Source organism: Ursus arctos, unplaced genomic scaffold (genome assembly GCF_023065955.2).
Source record: "Ursus arctos isolate Adak ecotype North America unplaced genomic scaffold, UrsArc2.0 scaffold_27, whole genome shotgun sequence".
Taxonomy (NCBI): Eukaryota; Metazoa; Chordata; class Mammalia; order Carnivora; family Ursidae; genus Ursus; species Ursus arctos.
This window is the reverse complement of record NW_026622952.1, coordinates 295,858-316,047: the sequence shown is the minus strand read 5'-3', so window position 1 is coordinate 316,047 and position 20,190 is coordinate 295,858. Positions and strand designations below refer to the sequence as shown.

The following is a 20,190-nucleotide window of genomic DNA, read 5'->3' as shown; positions in this document are numbered from 1 at the left end:
CATCCAGGCCTCACTCAAAAGAATAGAAAAATCTAAAATGCAGTTTTTTTTATTCTCACCTCAAGAAGCTGGAACAGCAACAGTGGGACAGGACTAATCCACGCACGAGAAAGCAGTTGATCAAGATTAGAGCAGAGATAAATGATTAGAAACCAGGAGCACAGTAGAGCAGATCAACACAACTAGAAGTTCGTTCTTTGAAAGAAGAAATAAAATTGACAAACCACTGGCAAGACTTACCCAAAGGAATAGAGACAGGACCCAAATTAATAAAATTATGAATGAAAAGGGAGAGGTCACAACGAACACCAATGAAATAGGAAGGATTATTAGAAGATTATCAACAGCTTTATGCCAATAAATTAAGCAATCCGGAAGAGGTGGAGGCCTTCCTGGAAACCTATAAACTACCAAGACTGAAACAGGAAGAAATTGATTTTTTAAACAGGCCAATTAATTATGAAGAGATTGAAACAGTGATTTAAAAACTCCCAAAAAACAAAACGCCAGGGCCTGGTGGTTTTCCTGGGGAATTCTACCAAACATTCAAAGAAGAAATAATACCTATTCTCAAGCTATTTCACACACACACACTACCAAAAAAAAAAAAAAAACGAGGAAAGCTACCAAAATCATTCTATGAGGCCAATATTACCTTGATCCCCAAACCAGGCAAAGACCCCATCAAACAGGAGAATTACAGGGGCGCCTGGGTAGCACAGTCGTTAAGTGTCTGCCTTTGGCTCAGGGCATGATTCCAGCGTTCTGGGATCGAGCCCCGAATCAGGCCCCTCCATGGGAGCCTGCTTCTTCCTCTCCTAGTCCCCCTGCTTGTGTTCCCTCTCTCGCTGGCTGTCTCTATGTTAAATAAGTAAATAAAAATCTTTAAAAAAAAAAGGAAATACAGGCTGATTTGCCTGATGAATATAGATGCCAGAATTCTCAACAAGATCCTTGCTAATAGAATCCAACAGTACATTAAAAGGATTATCCATCATGACCAAGTGGGATTCATCCCTGGGATGCAAGGGTGTTTCAACATTTGCAAATATATCAGGGTGATAGATTATATCAACAAGAAAAATGCCAAAAATCATTTGATCCTCTCAATAGATGCAGAAAAAGCATTTCACAAGATACAGCATCCTTTCCTGATTAAAACCCTTCAGAGTGTAGGGATAGAGGGTACATTCCTCAATCTCATAAAAACCGTCTATGAAAAGCCTACAGCAAATATCATTCTCAATGGGGAAAAGCTGGAAATCTTTCGCTTAAGATTAGGAACACGGCAAGGATGCCCACTCTTGCCATTATTATTCAACATAGTACTAGAAGTCCTTGCAACAGCAATCAGACAACAAAAAGGGATAAAAGGTATCCAAATCGGCAAAGAAGCAGTCAAACTGTCTCTCTTCGCAGATGACATGATACTCTATATGGAAAACCCAAAAGAATCCACCCCCAAACTACCAAAAGTTATAGAGCAATTCAGTAATGTGGCGGGATACAAAATCAATGCTCAGAAATCAGTTGCATTTCTATACACGAATAATGAGACTGAAGAAAGAGAAATTAGGGAGTCCATCCACTTACAATAGCACCAAAAACCATACGTTACCTTGGAATTAACTTAACCAGAGATGTAAAGGTTGTATATTCTAGAAACTACAAATCACTCTTGAAAGACATTGAAGAAGACACAAAAAGATGGAAAAATGTTCCATGCTCATGGATCGGAAGAATTAACATGTTTAAAATGTCCATGTTACCCAGAGCAATCTACACTTTCAATGCTATCCTGATCAAAATACCAATGACATTTTTCAAAGAACTGGAACAAACAGCCCTTAAATTGTGTGGAACCAGAAAAGGCCCCGAATCGCCAAGGATTTGTTGAAAAGGAAAAACAAAGCTGGGGGCTTCACAATGCCAGAATTCAAGCTGTACTACAAAGCCGTGATCACAAAGACAGCGTGGTACTGGCACAACTACAGACACATAGACCAATGGAACAGAATAGAGAGCCCAGAAATGGACCCTTGGCGCTTTGGGCAACTAATCTTTGGTAAAGCAGGAAAAAACATCCAGTGGAAAAAAGATAGTCTCTTCAAGAAATGGTGCTGGGAAAATTGGACAGCTACATGCAAAAGAATGAAACTTGACCACTCTATCACACCATACACAAAGATAAACTCCAAATGGATGAAAGACCTCCATGTGAGACAAGAATCCATCAAAATCCTAGAGGAGAGCATAGGCGGCAACCTCTACGACATCAGCCACAGCAACCTTTTTCATGATACATCTCCAAAGGCAAGAGAAACAAAAGAGAAAATGAACTTGTGGGACTTCATCAAGATAAAAAGCTTCTGCACAGGGGCGCCTGGGTGGCACAGCGGTTGAGCGTCTGCCTTCAGCTCAGGGCGTGATCCCGGCATTACGGGATCGAGCCCCACATCAGGCTCCTCCGCTATGAGCCTGCTTCTTCCTCTCCCACTCCCCCTGCTTGTGTTCTCTCTCTCGCTGGCTGTCTCTATCTCTGTCAAATAAATAAATAAAATCTTTAAAAAAAAAAAAAAAAAAGCTTCTGCACAGCCAAGGAAACAGTCAAAAAAAAAACTAAGAGGCAGCCCACGGAATGGGAAAATATATTTGCAAATGATCTACAGATAAAAGACTGGTATCCAAGATCTACAAAGAACTTCTCAAACTCGATACACAGGAAACAAATAAAAATCGTAAACTGGGCAGAAGATATGAACAGACACTTTTCCAATGATGACATACAAATGGCTAACAGACACATGAAAAGAATGTTCAAAATCATTAGCCATCAGGGAAATTCAAATCAAAACCACACTAAGATACCACCTTACACCAGTTAGAATGGCAAAAATTGACAAGGCAAGAAACAACAATTGCTGGAGAGAATGTGGAGAAAGGGGATCCCTCCTACATTGTTGGTGGGAATGCAGGTTGGTGCAGCCACTCTGGAAAACAGTGTGGAGGTCCCTAAAAAAGTTAAGAAATGAGCTACCCTATGACCCAGCCATTGCACTACTGGGTATTTACCTCAAAGATACAGACGTAGTGAAGAGAAGGGCTGTATGCACCCCAATGTTCATAGCAGCATTGTCCACAATAGCTAAATCATGGCAGAAGCTGAGATGCCCTTCAACAGATGACTGGATTAAGAAGATGTGGTTGTTATATACAATGGAATATTACTCAGCTATCAGAAAGAACAATTTCTCAACATTTGCTGCAACATGGACGGTCTGGAGGAGATAATGCGAAGTGAAATAAGTCAAGCAGAGAAAGACAATTATCATATGGTTTCTTTCATCTATGGAACATAAGAACTAGGAAGATTGGTAGGAAAAGAAAGGGATAAAGAAAGGGGGGTAATCAGAAGGGAGAATGAAGCATGAGAGACTATGGACTCTGAAAAACAAACTGAGGGCTTCAGAGGGAAGAGGGGTGGGGGAATGGAATAGGCTGGTGATGGGTAGTAAGGAGGGCACTATTGCATGGTGCACTGGGTGTTATACGCAACTAATGAATCATTGAACTTTACATCAAAACCAGGGATGTACTGTATGGTGAATAACATAATATAATAAAAATATTATTTAAAAAAAGTAAAGAAATAAAAGCTTCTAAGTTGGTAAGAAAGAAGTGAAATTTTCACTATTTGCCGATTACATGATACTGTATACTCTGGACTCTGCCAAAACACTACTGGATCCAATAAATAAATTCAGTAATGTTGCAGGATGCAAAATTAATGTACGAAAAAATCCATTGTGTTTCTATACACTAATAAAAAACTAGCAGAAACGAGAATTAAAAAAAAAAGAGCTCCCAGTTGCAATTGCATCAAAAAGACTAAAATAAAATAAAATACCTAAGAATAAATTTAATGGAGAGGAAAAATCTACTCTGAAAACTAATAAGACATTCATGAAAGAAATTGAATGACACAAATAAGATATGTAATGCTCATGGATTGGAGAAATTAATTGTTAAGGAATTGTTAATATGTCAGTATTGCCCGATGCAGTCTACAGATACGATGAATTCCATATTGGAATACCAATAGCATTTTTCACAGGAATAGAACAAATAATAGTAAAATTTATATGGTACCAGGAAAGACCCCAAATGGCCAAAGCAATCTTGAGAAAGAACAAAGCTTGGAGGTGTCACAATCCCAGATTTGAAAATATACTACAAAGCTGTAGTAATCAAAACAGTGTGGTACTGACACAAAATAGACACATAGATCAATGAACAGAATAAAGAGCTCGTAAATAAACCCACACTTGCATGATCAATTAATCTTCAACAAAGGAGGAAAAAAATATACAATGGGGTAAGGAGGTCTTTTTAATAAATGGTTTTGGTAAACTGGACAACTACATACAAAAGAGTGAAACTGGACCACTTTCTTACATCATATACAAAATAAAAACCTAAATGTAATAACTGAAATCATAAAGCTCCCAAAAGGAAACACAGGCATTAAATCTGGACATCGGTCTTAGTAACATTTGTTTGACTATGTCTATTCAGGCAAGGGGAAGAAAAGCAAAAATAACTACACCAAAATAAAAAGCTTTTGCACAGCAAAGGAAATTATCAACAAAATGAAAAGAATGGGAGAAGATATCTGCAAATGATATATCCAGTAAGGGGTTAATGTCCAAAATATGTGAAGGACACATACAACTTAACACCAAAAAAACAAACAACTCAGTTAAACAATGAACAAATGACCTGAATAGACATTTTTCCAAAAAAGACATACACATGGCCAACAGTCACATGAAAAAATGTTCAATATCACTAATCATCAGGGAAATGCAAATAGAAAGCACAATGAGAAATTACTTTCACATCAGTCAGAATAGTTAATATCAAAAAGACAAGAAGTAACAGGTATTGGGAGGATGTAGAGAAAAGGGAACCCTTCTGTACTGCTTGCTGATGGGAATGAAAACTGGTACAGCCACTGTGGAAAACGGTATGGAGTTTCCTAAGAAAACAAAGCACTAATTTGAAAGATACATGCACCTCTGTATGTATTGGAGCATTATTTACAATAGCCAAGGTGTGGAAGCAACCTAAGTGCCCACCGATGGATGAGTGAATAAAGAAGATATAGTGTGTGAACACACACACACATACACGCACACGTGCGCAATGGAATATCATTCAGCCATAAAAAAGATTGCGATCTTGCCATTTGTGATCACAAAGATGGAACTAGAGGGTATTATGTTAAGTAAAATAAGTCAAAGACACCATCACTTTTATGTGGAATTTAAGAAGCAAAAGTACAAAACAGAAAAAGAATCATAAATACAGAGAAAAACTGGTGGTTGTCTGATGGGTAGGGGGTACAGGGATGGGTGAAATAGGTGAAGGGGATTAAGAGGTACAAACAAGTTATAAAATAAGTCACTGGGATGTAAAGTACAACAGAGGGAATATAGTCAATAAGATGATATAACTGGTGACAGGTGTTAATGGTGCTTAAATCACGGTGAGCATTTTGTAACATAGAAATATCAAATTGCTGTGTTGTACAACTGAAACTAATATTGTATGTCAGCTATACTTTAAAAATAAACATTTTAAAAAGCTAAGTTAAAGCTAGTGTGTAAGGCAAGCAGAGAATCAACAGGGAGTGTATTTGTAAATTGCTTTTAAACTATCTGATGTACAAGTTTAGAGAACAAAAACATGATGATCGTGTTCAAATGGTCAATGTTGGCCAAAGAATTTGATGTATGGTACTGTGCAGTCACTGTGTGCTGCCTCCCTAGCATCCCCTTTCATGGTAACAGAACTGTGATTTTCATTGAGGAAGTCGTTATGCCTAGCCCCAGGAAGAGAATCATGGTTTAAACCAGACATGATAATACTTGCTCATGTTGCTAGTCAACCTGGCCCAGAAAGTTTCTGCTTAAAAATCAGGTGAGAGTCATATGAGTGTTCCCTTGTATATTACTAGTTACTTTTCTCTTGTTACTTTTAAGATCGCTTTTATCTTTAATTTTTGACCTTTTAATTATTGTATGTCTTGGTGTGGACCTCTTTTGGTTCATCATGTTTGGAGCACTTTTCTCTTCCTGGACTTGAATGTTTGTTTCCTTCCCCAAGTTAGGGAAGTTTTCAGCTACTATTTCTTCAAATAAGTTTTCGGCTCCTTTATCTCTTTGCCTTCTGGGGCCCCTGTAATGCAAAGGTTGGTACATTTGATGTTGTCCCAGAGATCCCTTAACCTATCCTCATTTTATTTTCAATTTTTTTTTTTTTGCTGTCCAGTTTAGATTATTTCAATTACCTTGTCTTCTAGATCTCTGATCCATTCTTCTGTATCTTCTAACCTGCTGATCATTCCCTGTAGTATATTTTTCATTTCCATTATTGTACTCTTCAGTCTGATTTGTTTCTTTTTAATATTTTCTATCTCTTAGTTGAGGATCTCACTGAGTTCATCCACTCTTCTCCCAAGTCTGATGAGCATCTTTATCAGGTAGATTGCTTTTCTTCATTTCATTTAGTTCTTTTTCTGAGGTTTTGTCTTGTTCTTTCATTTGGAGCATATTCCTCTATTTTGTCTAACTCTCTGTGTTTGTTTCTAGGTATTAGGTAGGTCAGCTACATTTCCTCATCTTGAAGGTAGTGGCCTTATATAGAAGGTATCCTGTGGATACCAGCAATTCTCCTGATCACCAGAACCAGGCACTCTAGGGGTGTCCCCTGTGTGGGCCGCATGTGCTCCCCTTTTGTCACTGGCCACACTGCTTCAGGAGTGCTCATAGGTGGAGCTAGCCCCTTGCCATGCTGGCTGCAATGTGGATCATGACTACTGCAGATGTACTGGTGTATAGGACGGGCTGAGAGGTCCAGCTGCAGCTGCTACAGGCATGCTGGTGGGTGGGGATAGCCCCTGTTGTGGCTGGCTTTGAGGCCAGGTGTGACCCCCAGTTACAAGTGTAGTGGGGGTGGGATTAGTACCTGGTGTGGCTGTCTGCAAGGCCCAGGTGACCATTGTGGGGGTGCTTGTGGGCAGGGCTGGTCCCCCTCCCTGGGCCAGTAGTTGCTTTGGAGGGGCACTGGTCCTGGCTGATGCTACCTGCCAGGTATTGCAGGGGTGGTGGAGAGCTGCTTTGGAGGAGCACCTGCCAATCAGGCCTGCTAGGCTGAAGGAGGGCAAGAAAAATGGCACCTGCCCACACTTCCATTCCTAGAGAATGTTCCTATAAATCCCTGAACCTCCAGCATGCCCTAAAATTATTCAGTAAATGTCCTTTGTGTATAGCTGAAGTGCTTTCAAACGGCTGCTTCTGTGCTGGGTCTCAGAGCAAGTGATATTGTGCATAGGCCCTTTAAGAGTGGAGTCTCCATTTCTGGCTCTCCCAGAGTTAAGACTCACTTGATTTTCAAAGCCAGATGTTCTAGGGGTTCATCTTCCCAGTGTATACCTCCAGGGGAAGTGCACAATATAGGGGCTAAATCCCACAATTCTCAGGGAGGACCTCCATTCCTGTAATAGTCCTGCCACTTGTGTGTCACTATGTCAGGGGTTTAGTTCCTGACCATAACTTTGCCCTTCCTGCCCTTCTCTGTGTGGCTTTTTCTTCCTATCTTAAGCTGTAAAGAGTTGTGCTAGTTTTTAGATCTTTCTCAGAGTGAATTGTACTACATGTATTTGTGCCCTTTGTATGTTTTTGAGAGGGGGTGAGCTCAGGATCTTCCTATTGCTCCATCTTCCTCTCTCCCCCAGCTTTAACTTCAAACTTAAATCTCATAGTTGATTTTAGAAAAAGAGATAAGAATTGTGTCTTCTAAGAAAGGAAGGGAGGAAGGAAGGAAGGGAGGAAGGGAAGGAAAGGAAAGAAAGGAAAAAAGAAAATAAACCCTTCCAAAGATACCACATGGTTGCATAGTTAGGAAAAAGTATGATTTTCTCGCCCTGAAAAAAGGAGAGTAAAAGGAGATATCAATGAAGAGACTTTAAAAATTTTTTTTGTTTAAATTCAATTTAGTTAACATATAGTGTATTATTAGTTTCAGGAGTAGAATATAGTGAGTCAGTTGCTTATAACACCCAGTGCTCATTACATCAAGTGCCTTCCTTAATGCCCTTCACCTCACTCCTCACCCACCTCCCCTCCAGCAACCCTGTTTGTTCCCTATAGTTAAGAGTCCCTTGGGGTGCCTGGGTGGCTCCGTCAGTTGGCTGACGTCAGGTGGCTGACTCTTGATTTCAGCTCAGGTCGCGATCTCAGAGTCCTGGGATCCAGCCCCACATCAGGCTCCACACTCAGCAGGGAGACTGCTTCAGGACTCTTTCTCCTTTGCCCCTTCCCCCACTCTCTCTCTCTCTCTCTCAAATAAATAAATAAATAATAAATAAATAAATCTTTAAAAAAATAAGAGTCTCTTATGGTTTGCCTCCCTCTCTGTTTTTATCTCATTTTATTTTTCCTTCCCTGAAGAAGAGATTTTTTATTTTATTTTATTTTTTTAAGATTTTATTTATTTATTTGACAGAGAGATAGGAAGAGCCAGAGAGCAGAAGCTGGGGGAATGGCAGAGGGAGAGGGAGAAGCAGGCTCTCCACTGAGCAGGGAGCCCGATGCGGGACTCAATCCCAGGCCCCTGGGCTCATGATTTGAGCCGAAGGCAGACGCTTAACTGACTGAGCCACCCAGGTGCCTCAAGAAGAGACTTTTTAAAGTTAATTCATTTCCATTGCTCTTCAGGGCTTCACGCAGAGCTGTTTTTCTTTACCCAGAGACAATCTTTTTTCTTACCCCTAAGCCACAAAGATAGAGGTTTACATATTTAGATGAATCTATAATCTCAGAAGAATATGGCTGAAACCAATACCCACTGAATAATTCTAAGATTAAAGATGTCCTAAAATATTTTGAAGATGCATTTAGTTTAATTTTAGAGAAGGCTGAAAAGCAAAGCTGCATCACTGGGTTTAGTAGCCTCTGTCCCTGTAAACCTTTTTAACAGAGAAACAGTACAGCCATTTGGAAGTTTATAAACACCCATCAATTTCCTTTTCCTTATTTCTCTTAACAACAACTGAACACTTCATTTTCTGGTCCCTTTTCATTCTTTGCTTTGCTTTGTCTTTTTATCTGATGATTCATGTGCTTCCACTCTTCGGTGTTATTCCTTTTGATTGTTGACTGACACACTGATGTAATTTATTTGAGACAATAGCTTTACCACTAAAGCTGTAGAGTGAGTGTTTGAAATGGTATTTTTCAGGTGAATTTTCCCAGTAGCATCAATTTCTTCAAAGACTAGTAGAAAATTGGCCCTATCACCTTCCTTTTGTCCCCTTTCAAGTCATCTCAAAAAATGGTCTTTCATACCCCTTTCATTGCATAAATGTCCTAGCTTCATGAAATAGTATGCCTTCTACTGGCTTTCTGAATCTATTTTTAAACTGACTTTGGATCATTTTACTAAAGGTTGTTCATATTGGGAGTAGTTCTTCCTGTACTTTAATCTTGCCACCAAGGCAGTTTAGAGACAGATTGAAATAATAAATTTTTAGAATGAATAGGACTCTAGAATTAGTATGCCCTTTGGATATTGTCTAGTTCAGTCCCCTGAGTTCACTGATGCATTGACTAATGTGTAATATTGATGACATGACATTTTTTATTAGCAAATGCCCTTATTAAGCCCTTTCGTAACTTTCTGAGATAGGCTTAGTATTTTATTCTTTTATTTTGTTACTTTATTAAAATTGGAATGTATATCAGTTAGTAATGCTTTCAGCTGCATCTGACAATGCCTGATGAACAGTGGCTTAAACCCTAAGAATATTTATTATTCGTACTAACAAGATATTCAGAGATAGTAGGGAATCTTAGAGTTGGACCCAGCTCATCGTATCATCAAGAAACCCACATTCTTTCTGTCTTTCCATTTTTCTTCAACTAGCATCTGGTCCTTTTGTCTTTCTGCTTGCTGCCCTGACTATGTCATGGGGGCAGTTTAAGCAATCATATCCATGTCAAGGAAGAAATAAAAGTGAAAGGGGCTTGTACCAGTAGTTTCTCCTCTAAAGCCTGGCCCCTTTATCAGAAAGCAAAATCACTTTCCCAGAAGCTCCCCAATAGATTTCTCCTACATCACATTGGCAGGATTGTCACATGACCCATCTTAGCTGCAAGAAGGGCTAGGAAAGTATTCATGTTTTACCGTGGGAGGAACCTTTGTATTGGGAGGAACACAGGAATGGGGGGATTGGGAATGCCTTTTAAGTGACTAAACCAACAACATCTGTCAGAATAGTTATCCTAAAATATACATGTATATATTTTCATATCCAGGGAGGAAATACATCTTCAGACAGTGAGTTCTGGAGTCAGATATCCTGAGTTTAAATCCCAGCTTCTTTGCAAACTCTGACTTTGGACTTCTTTCTGCTTCTATCTCTTTTAGTGTAAAACAGGAATAATAATGTACTGATTATGTACATGATTATTGTATTAATGACCTGAAGTTAGCTTATGAGCACTCCATATGAATGTCATTATCATCATTTTGTTTAAAAATAAAACACTTCAGGCTTTCTATAAATGCTTCATGTGTCAAAGCAGTATGGTGAAAGGCTTATTTGGCTAGAATCTATCAAATCAAGAATCTGAGATCCATCTGTAATTTGCAAGATGTATATACATATATTCTGTAGTGACCCAGATAAAAACAAACAAAAAAATCACCAATTAGGGTTAGAGGAAAAAAAAATCTCTGCAGTGTTCCTTTCAGTTATTTTTAGACAAAGATACACAGACATAGGAGAATCAAGGAGCTGTTTAAAACATAACAGATACTCAGGAAGTAATTGATGATGAAAAAAATTTGTAGTATGAGAAAAGCATCAGAATATAATTTGAAGTTTTGTGAGAAGCTATACTATAGTACTCTGAGAAATTGGTAATACTAACAGAAAAGCAATGGTGGGAAACCCAGAGCAGCTTCTAGAAAGTGTTATGGTCTTGTAGGGGACTGGAGAGTAGATTCGCCGTAGATTGATTCCTGAAGTTGAGTCTTTGTAGAATTACAGGGAGTAGGAAAGAGAGTAAACAACCATATCCAGGCTAGGTTCAAGTGAAGGCCTTGGTCCTGTGAGGGAAGCTCGAGTGACTATACCATAGGAGCCATCTAATTGCCCACAACCAGAAGTTATAGCTCCTCCAGCTTCTACCATTCCTGTGCCTGGATTTGAGGAAGCACAATTCTTCCATGCATTTATTAACAGTGTACTGACCACCATTCTTCTCTGACTTTCCCTCCAGAAAACCCGTTATGAAATTTATGTCAGCATTCTAAAAGAAGGAGGCAAGGAGCTCCTGAGTAACAATGAAAGTGAGGCTGCAGGACTGAAGAAGTCACATTCAAGTCCTTCGCTGAACCCGGATTCATCCCCAGTCACAGCCAAAGTCAAGCGTAATGTGTCAGAGAGGAAAGATCACCGACCTGAAACACCAAGCATTAAGCAAAAAGTTACTTAGAATCCATCTGTGACCAGGAAGTACTGGTCATGGAACAAAATAGAGTTTTTCAAGATCTTTCTGGTAAACCCGTGAATATATTTTTAAACAGTCTGTGACTAAATGGTGCATTAGTAACCTTTTCTATTGTATAGTTTTGTTAGTTTCTGTACTGATTGTCTCTTTGCTCTTAATTTCTTCGCTTTGATGATGTTTTGCTACTTGATGACTAATGCACCTTTTTCGTGAAGGGGAGGGATCATGATTTCAGAATGAGTGGTGTGTCACTTTTCCTTTGGTTTTTTTCTTGTTTGCACTCTGCTCAGTTGTTTTATGTATTCTTGAATCAGCTATTACATTTTTTTAAGGTTAAAAAATTTAACTCAGTGTGAGACATTTAACTGGACAAACTTGGTAGTTTAGCAAATTCTAGCCAGAGTTAATATAAGCCTTTATATGTGAAATCTTGCTCAGTCACAGAACTGAAATTGAGCACTCACAGAAATTCAGTTAAGAATTACAGTTCTGGGAATCAAGATGTTCCACCGTGATGCAGGTGTGCATACATCTTTGCACTTACTGTGGAGTTCTGACCCTGCTGGAAGCAGGGGTAGGAGGTGTGAAGATCGGAGGACTAGAGAACGTAAGAAGTGCATTAGCTTCCTTGAAGTGTTGATTTCATTTCAGCCAAAGAAAGGAAGTGAAATCTTTTGCCATTGAAGTTTGTGGAAAGACAACACCAAGTTCATTTTGTTTCCTAAAAGGTAGTGGCAATAATCGACTCTTGGGGAACTGTAGCAGTAGGCATGTGGTTTGTGTGCAGGAAATTGTTACCTCACTCCCCGGGTCTAGACTAGGAATCCAGAATCATCTCTATTGTCAATACCCTGACATTCAGGAATTAGGTTATTTCAGGCAGGGTGTTATCTCCTGTTTGTAAAATATTGGGGTCTTCCTAACAAAATAATGTTGAAAATGGAACCCCTTTTGTTCTTTTTTTAATCAAAACAAAGTAAGACAGGAAAAAGTAGCTGCAGTTCAGCAATGCAATGAATAATGATTCTTTAAAATAAATCTGAAAGTAATAAATTGTTTGAATTGTGGTTGGAAAACTGAGGAACCTACTGGTTGCATATGCAAGGTTACTCACTTTATTCTTATCTCAGTCTTTTTGATAGCCAATTCACTCTGCTATTACTGAACTTTCTCCTAAAACTAAGTACTTTATTTTAAATCATTATTTTCTCCCTTCTCAAAATAGTTCTATTAACCTTACAGTAATGAGTTAGTTCCAGTGATGGTCCTTTTGCAACTTAGGATGATAAACCGCACATTCTCTTATAGAGGAAGAACAAGTGAAAAATGAGCCCTCTATGAGTTAGAACTTTTTGATTTTGAAACTTGAAAATTTGTGATCCTGAAAGCTATAATCTCCGTGACTTCAGAGCTAATGGAATCACTTTGAATACTCTTTTCCCTCCCATATATATTTGCTCTAGTTCTACCCAGTTTATTAGTTAAAGGTACTATGACCAAAGAATCAGGGACTCTGCAAGAATATCATAGTTCTGGTGAATTAGAGAAAACCTGCTATTAAACCATGGTGGTTTCTAGTGGCATATTGCTCTGATGTATCAGCAATCACAAGATTATTTATTAACATTTATTTCCTTTACCTATATAAATGCCCATATTTGCTAGTGCCCAGAAAAGAGAAACCCCATGCTATGGTTGTAGCTGCTTGTTTTGTGATAAGTATTTTGCCACACCTTTGAAAAATTCACTCTAACCCTCTGTCTTGTTTACATAAAGGCAATGAATAAATTTAGTTTATGTTTCAAAAGCGTAAAACAAACAAGGTAGTTACCAATATGGCCCTGTGTACCTGATTCATTTTTGTAGCTTCTGACCAAATCCAAGATTTCCATGAGGGAATCATCTTTCTTCCTTGAATCTGAATAATTAGCCTGTTTGTTTTCTGCCTAGATATTCATGTCAAGCAGAGAGAAATACCTAGACTATATAATCTCTGAGCTTCAATAACTGAAGAAAAATAAACATCCCTGATGGGCTTGAATGTGTTTGTCCACAGTGTGACTGTGTCTGTGTATATAGAATGTCTGTGTATTTTACTTACAGTATATAATAGACATGAAATGGTACCTTGCTGCAGTGTTTCTGACATTTAGAATAGTTCTGAAATGCTCAGTTAGCATCAGCACCACTACAGCATTATTCCTATTATATGATTCACTAATGCTAGCTTACAGGAACCTCTGTATATGCTAATGGATAAATGGATGAGAAGGACACTTTGAAGCTGCCGTATACTATGTTTGCATAGTTTCTCTTTAAAAACAACTGCAAAAGGTTTTTTTGTGAGCCAAGATCCCAGATTGCCCTGGCATGATGTTGACCACCTGCAGGGGATGGTTGAGAATACCTCTGCCCTATCTGTTGTCACTGCACCTGTTAGGCCAAGAGTTTATCCAATAGGAGGAAATGACCGTTGGTTTGACTAGATTCTGAGTCTTGCCTATAGTCAACCACATTTTTCTTTGTGATAATTTCTTTCCTGTGGTGTCTAGTCAGAAGAAATTGAAGACATTTCCTTCCACGGCAATTCCAAGCCTGCTGCCTAGTTCACAGTACAGGGGACCTCTCCTCCTCCTTTCCTCTTGAAGGTACTCCCCCTCTTCCCATCCCCACTCCTCACCCATACCTCAGCACCAGGAGCCTTGGGATTTCTCTCCATATGATAAATCATTATTCTCCTTCACATAAATCACTTAATATTATTTTTTGTACAGAAAATCTTGATAGCCATCAAAACACCTTAGTGATAGTCTTGTTGCAAAATTGACCATAGAAGTGGCCCATGTATAAAATCTTTGAGTGTTTTTGGGGTTTGTTCCCCCACCTCGCATGTTGACTTTTACAAGAATTGTCAGAAATCCATTGTTAGCAATCAAACTTAATTACTAGCATGCAGAGTCATCATTTTATTGCCAGGCTATAGCCATTGTTTGAAGTGCGCTTTTTAGAAACATTTTGATAACTCTTAGCAATGCCTAATTAAACCAAGCAATACTTCCATGTATTTTAATTAATCATTAGTAAAACTAATATGTAGGAGGAGTCCTCTGGTGGAACACTATAGTTGCTATTGATCTTAGGTAAAAAAAAAAAGTAGAAAGCAATTGTGCAAGACCCTCTAGGCTTCTCTGTTATCCTAATTCAGAAAATGAGGACTGTGTCCTAGTCAGGAGTAATATGAGGGGATTAATTCTAGAAGAGCAAAAGTGGCTGGCTTTCCAGGGCCAAGCTAGAGGTCATCTCTTGAGTTTGTATTTCACCCTGTGGCCAAACCACAGAGCTTCTGAGGCTGCAGAAGAATTTATATAACCAGCAGTAAGGGACAGTTTTCTGCTGGCCCTGACCTGCTACTCCTTCTGATGTAAAAGAGCTTGAAAAGCTGTGCTTAGGTAAGGCAGGGCCTGATTGGGTATGAGCTTTATTAACTCTTCTCTGCCTAATCATAGACAATGGGAAGAAACTTGACCTTTTAGAATTTTCTCTATTGTCTTATTAGCAAGACTTTCTTGAGTATAGTTAGCTGTCATTGGATTTTTAATTCCTTTGGCTTCTTTCCTTGTAGTCATCAGTTAGGCTTTTTTAAGGCCGAATTCACAGGGAGTTCTGGGGCCTTGTAGGCCAAATTTGTGTACCTTAGCTCTTAGGGACCTGGTCAAGTTTTCTGCACATTGATAGCTACCTTCCTTAATTTCAGCAGCCAACAATCTCTTCACTTTTCAAATGACGGTTTTTTCCAATTGTAATGTTAAACATTTGTTAAACAAAGAACCAAAGTGGCATCGTTGGACTTGTTAAAAGTAGAGTTTAGTTCATGAATAATAGTGTGACTTTGGGTTTAAATAGCATCTGCTTTCCTCAGCATCTAAGTTACTCTGACAAAAAAAGATCAGTCATTTTTTAGGCAGATGAGTCTCTGGGTCTACCTTCCTCCAAAGGTTTGCCAGGCCACCAGTATGTCTTGGGTCAACAGATACTTCCATCAGCTTTTTGACATCTTATACTATCAAGTTACCTAGAGGACTTGACAGGTCAGTAGTTCACCACAAAATAATCCCAACAAGTGATAGGGAGGTGCTTTGTCATTGCTTCTCCTCTCAGATTCCTTTTCAGTGTCTCACTGTTAAAAGGGGGACTAAAGTCCAAAGCCATTGCCATTCTCCTTTTGTACCTACAGCATCCAAAACCCAAGTGGGCAGCATTCTGCTTAGGATAATAACACCCATTGCATGCAAAGAGAACATCTTCATAGAGAGAATGTCAGTAAATACTTGAATCTGCATGATAGTTTGTTGACTTGAATGCAACAGCAAGAAAATATTGCAAGTTAAATAATTGTATATACAATTTCTTTAAATCTCCCTGGCTCATTCTTTGTAATTTATGTGTGTATCTGTAGTATTGCAGGCTTTTGGAGAATATTCATATAGATAGTATGTCAGGCATCAAAGAAAATGCTTTCTGTCACCTGCCAATGTTGTATTGTGGGTATTTATAGTTGTATGTATGTATATGTATATGTATCAATGTGTAGACTGTATATCAGTATATGGTATATGTATATCAAATTTATTTTTATCTTTAATAACCAGTGTGATATGAAAAGCAAGTAAAAACCTCATAGGATTGATTATATAATACAGTTATTGAGAGTATATATAGTGGTACTGTTTTATTAAACTTAAAATGATATTTTGATTAGATTTTTAATAAGATTTTATGTTAGAAAATTCCATCTTTGATCTTTGAATCACCAGGGCAAAAATGACTCTGAACTAACTTTGTGAAACTATTTCAGTGTACTGTGTACCATACTTAAAGGGATAGCTCATTATAATTTGATATATTCAGAAAGAAAAAAAAAAACAGGCATCCTATGCAGTCTTAACAGCTTCAGTATTCTGAGCACTTAACCATAAACTCAAACAGACAATTTTGGGCTTATTACAAAATGTGATGCTTTAAAGCACACATTCTTTATTGTTGTAATTAGTTCAGAAAAATAGAGCTTTCAGAAGAATTAAATAAGTGCCCACTGTATCATTTTTGTGCCTGTGTCTGTTTTACACTAGATCAAACCACTCTTCTAGCACCGCCTCCTCGCCCTCTTCACTTTCAAGAAATAGTACAATGTTAAAGTATATCAGGGCTTCCCAAGATCAGGTACTATATTCTAGGTTTGCAGTTGTACAAATTAGCATCTAGTGTCACAAGTAGAAGAATTTCAGGGCAGGCTATGGACCAGGTTAAAACTTTAATATTTTTATACTTGGGTCTCTTCCTGCCTCTCCCCAAAGAAGAGCCACTGGCCTTAGTTGTTTGAGCTTACTGCTTATCTTACACTATGTAAATAGATAATTAGAGATTAAATGTATATTAACCAGCATGTTTGGTGTATTTAAAGCAGCAACTGAGTATGTGTGAGTGAGTGGTTGAGTGCAGAATATTTTTAAACGTACTGTCTCCTATTCTTTGTATCTGATTCAGAGAATTGGAGTTGTGGGGTGGGAGACTAATCTTCGGCTCCAGTCTGCAGTAGTGTGTTGGTAGTTACGTTGGAGTTTTTTAATTAATTCTACAGTCTCAAACTATTTTTGCAAATATATCATATTTCCTAATCTGTTTTAGACGTGCAGTGAACTGGCCCTGTGACTGATCAACAGGGTCTTTGTTCCGCAAGAGTATGTTTCTTTCTAAAAATTATAGTGATTTGCAAAAGCATCCATTTGATTCAGAAAGTATATACAAAAGGAGTAGAAAAAATAAAGTTTCATTTTGGGCCTTAATCATTTGAAATGTTTGGACTTTTAATATAAAGCCATGTAGGTTATAAAGCCAAGTAACCATTTGGCGTGGATAATAATATCCACTGTATAGAGAGTATATATGCACATTGATTTTTAATGCCATTAGGATACTTTTTTAAGCTATAAGAATGAGACTACTTAGACCAAATTGAAGTCAGGGGGCTTGCCAGGGGAAGTGTGTGAGCTGGTTGCCTTCCATTTAAGGTAGACGTACATGTGGTCAGTCCTCTTCTCCTAAGAGATTCAGAACCAGTGTACTGTCCCCGTAGGTGTGTAAGGGGAAAGTCTTACACATCTTGGCCTCTCACATGTGTACATACACTTGCACACATGTACACGTAGTGAATGTTTTAAGTTATACAAACTTAAAACACAAAGGGCCAGAATGTAGAAGAGGTGATGAACGAAGGGAGTGGAAACTGCATCACAGGAATGTTTTCTAAGGGCTAGGGAGGAGTTTGAGCTCTAGGGTCTGACTTTGAGAAGCATTGGATTTTTAACAAATATGTGAGGGTGTACCTATCACATCCACCAAATTGAAGGCTTTCTTATAATCCACAAGCAGCAGGTCTCCAACACCCCGCAGGAGCATGGGGACATTCTAGAAGGCTGATGTTCACTATTTTCTAGGGTGGCATTGCTGCTTGCCCTGGAGATCATTCCTTTGAGAAAGGAACGTAAATGGAGAAGAAACAACAAAGCACTTACCATGGAAGCATTGATGTGAATTGTACACACTCCCTTTTGAGCTGTACTGGTGAGAAAGCTCAGACTGAAGTATGCTGAACAGTTAAGCAATGACAGTGAAGATGGAGATGAAAAGAAACCTAGCTAAAATATATTTCCCTTTGCAGGGTAATAGTGTTATAAAGAGCACCTCACTTCAATTCCTGAAAATGTTGGTTAGTGGAGAGAAATTTGGGGTTTCACTTACCATTTCCCCGTGAGCTTACATAGATAAGACTTTAGAAGCCCCCAGGAGAGTCCTATTCAGAAAGCTCAGTTAAAGACAGTACTGTAGGTCTGAGGCTCCTTGCTCTGACCTCTGAATACTAGGGCACTACAGAGGGTGAGAATGTATTCTCTCTGCAAAGAGGAGCCTCTCTTCTGGCCTTACACTCCACTAGGGCTTCTACTGAGCAGCAAGTACATCCTGGATTTCAATGCTATTTCCCCGGCTTTAGGAATCCAGCCGTTCTAACAGGTTGACCCTGCTGAGGAAAGATATCAACTCAGAGTTACTGAGCCACTGGGGGTGACACATGACAAAGGTATTTTAAAAATTAGCTGACTGAAGCCAAGACCATATATTTTGCCTTTGCAAGAAACAAGATGGCACATTGAGCTCTAACCAGGGACAGATGATATCTTTGCCTTTGCATCCAGATTTCTGGAAATGGTTACTGTTTCAATTCTGTGGGAAGGGTCAAGAAACACTAAGCTTATTGCTTCGCATTTCTGCTCAGTTCAGATGAGAGCTGTTGGGTAAAGGCCTAAATGCCTCCCTGCATTCTCTTCTACCTCAGGTTTTAGGAGCCCATTTCTAGAACAGAAATTTATGTAAGTGGAGAACCAATACTGTCAGCCTTGATTACTGTAGGATGGGTAGAAGGGTGGTAGTATGTATCCTTTAATACAGAACAAGCTTCTAACTTTTCCAGCCTAGTAACTGGGTTATATTTACTGTGACTCAAACTAATTGGCAGTGTGGAACATTCCTTTACCTTCAGAGTTTTCTCCACCAATCATTGCAGTTTCATTGCAGTCCTGGTGCCATATCTCCCTGCAAATTGTGAAAGTAATTAGTGACAAAATAGCAGCCTACTCCTTTTCAGTGGCCAAACTGTCAGCATTAGCAGACTTGGGTAAGCTAGTGGGACTGAACTACGTACTGGAAACCTGTTCCTCATTATCACCCACCAGATTGAAGAAATGCCATCTCCTAGAAAATTATGGCATTTATGGTGGTCATCTTTTTAATGGAACAGTAACTTATGTGGATATTGTTAAAGTGTTTAGAGAATATTTTGAAAATTAAGTTTACATTTTACAATTGCTTTATTTTTTATTAAAATAGTTGTATATAAATATTACCCATTTCACTGTTGCTGAAGTAAACCTAAACCGTGTAGACGAGTCACCTGATATGTATAGAAGCTGTGACATATATATAGTACTTTTCTCTAGTGTGTAAATGTTTATGAATATAACTGTTCCTGTGTTTTTATAAGTTGGGGATAATTTGTTGTTTTACAACAGCAAAATCTATTGGATTTAAGTGGTTTTTATGTAATAGAAATCATGCAAAATAGTGAAGGATTTAAAATATGTATATGATATATGTAAATGTACAAACTTTAGAAAGAAATAAATTAACAAATTTCAATCATTTAGGGGAATATTTTTATTTGCTTATTTATGCAACTGTATAATACCTTTAAAAATCAAAACAACACAATACACCCCCTTGTATTAAAAAGATACCCTCGGGGCGCCTGGGTAGTGCAGTCGTTAAGCGTCTGCCTTCGGCTCAGGGCGTAATCCCAGCATTCGGGGATCAAGTCCCACATCGGGCTCCTCGGCTGGGAGCCTGCTTCTTCCTCTCCCTCTCCCCTGCTTGTGTTCCCTCTCTCGCTGGCTGTCTCTCTGTCACATAGATAAATAAAATATTTAAATAAATAAATAAATAAATAAATAAATAAATAAATAAATAAGATACCCTCAAGCCCCACAGTGAGAGATTTGGC

The 20,190-nt window shown here is 38.6% G+C and overlaps 1 protein-coding gene across 10 annotated transcripts in view; it reads left to right on the top strand.

Moving 5' to 3' along the window:
- The window catches only part of PSD3 (pleckstrin and Sec7 domain containing 3), a 702,408-nt gene extending 682,576 nt beyond the window's left edge, over positions 1-19,832 (top strand). For all 10 annotated transcript variants that reach the window (XM_044379268.3, XM_048226255.2, XM_044379274.3 and 7 more), the window contains one exon: positions 11,349-19,832. In XM_044379268.3, the coding sequence (XP_044235203.2) occupies positions 11,349-11,564 (216 nt within the window). In that variant the 3' untranslated portion in view covers positions 11,565-19,832. The remainder of the gene's footprint in view (positions 1-11,348) is intronic.
- The last annotated feature ends 358 nt before the right edge of the window (positions 19,833-20,190 follow it).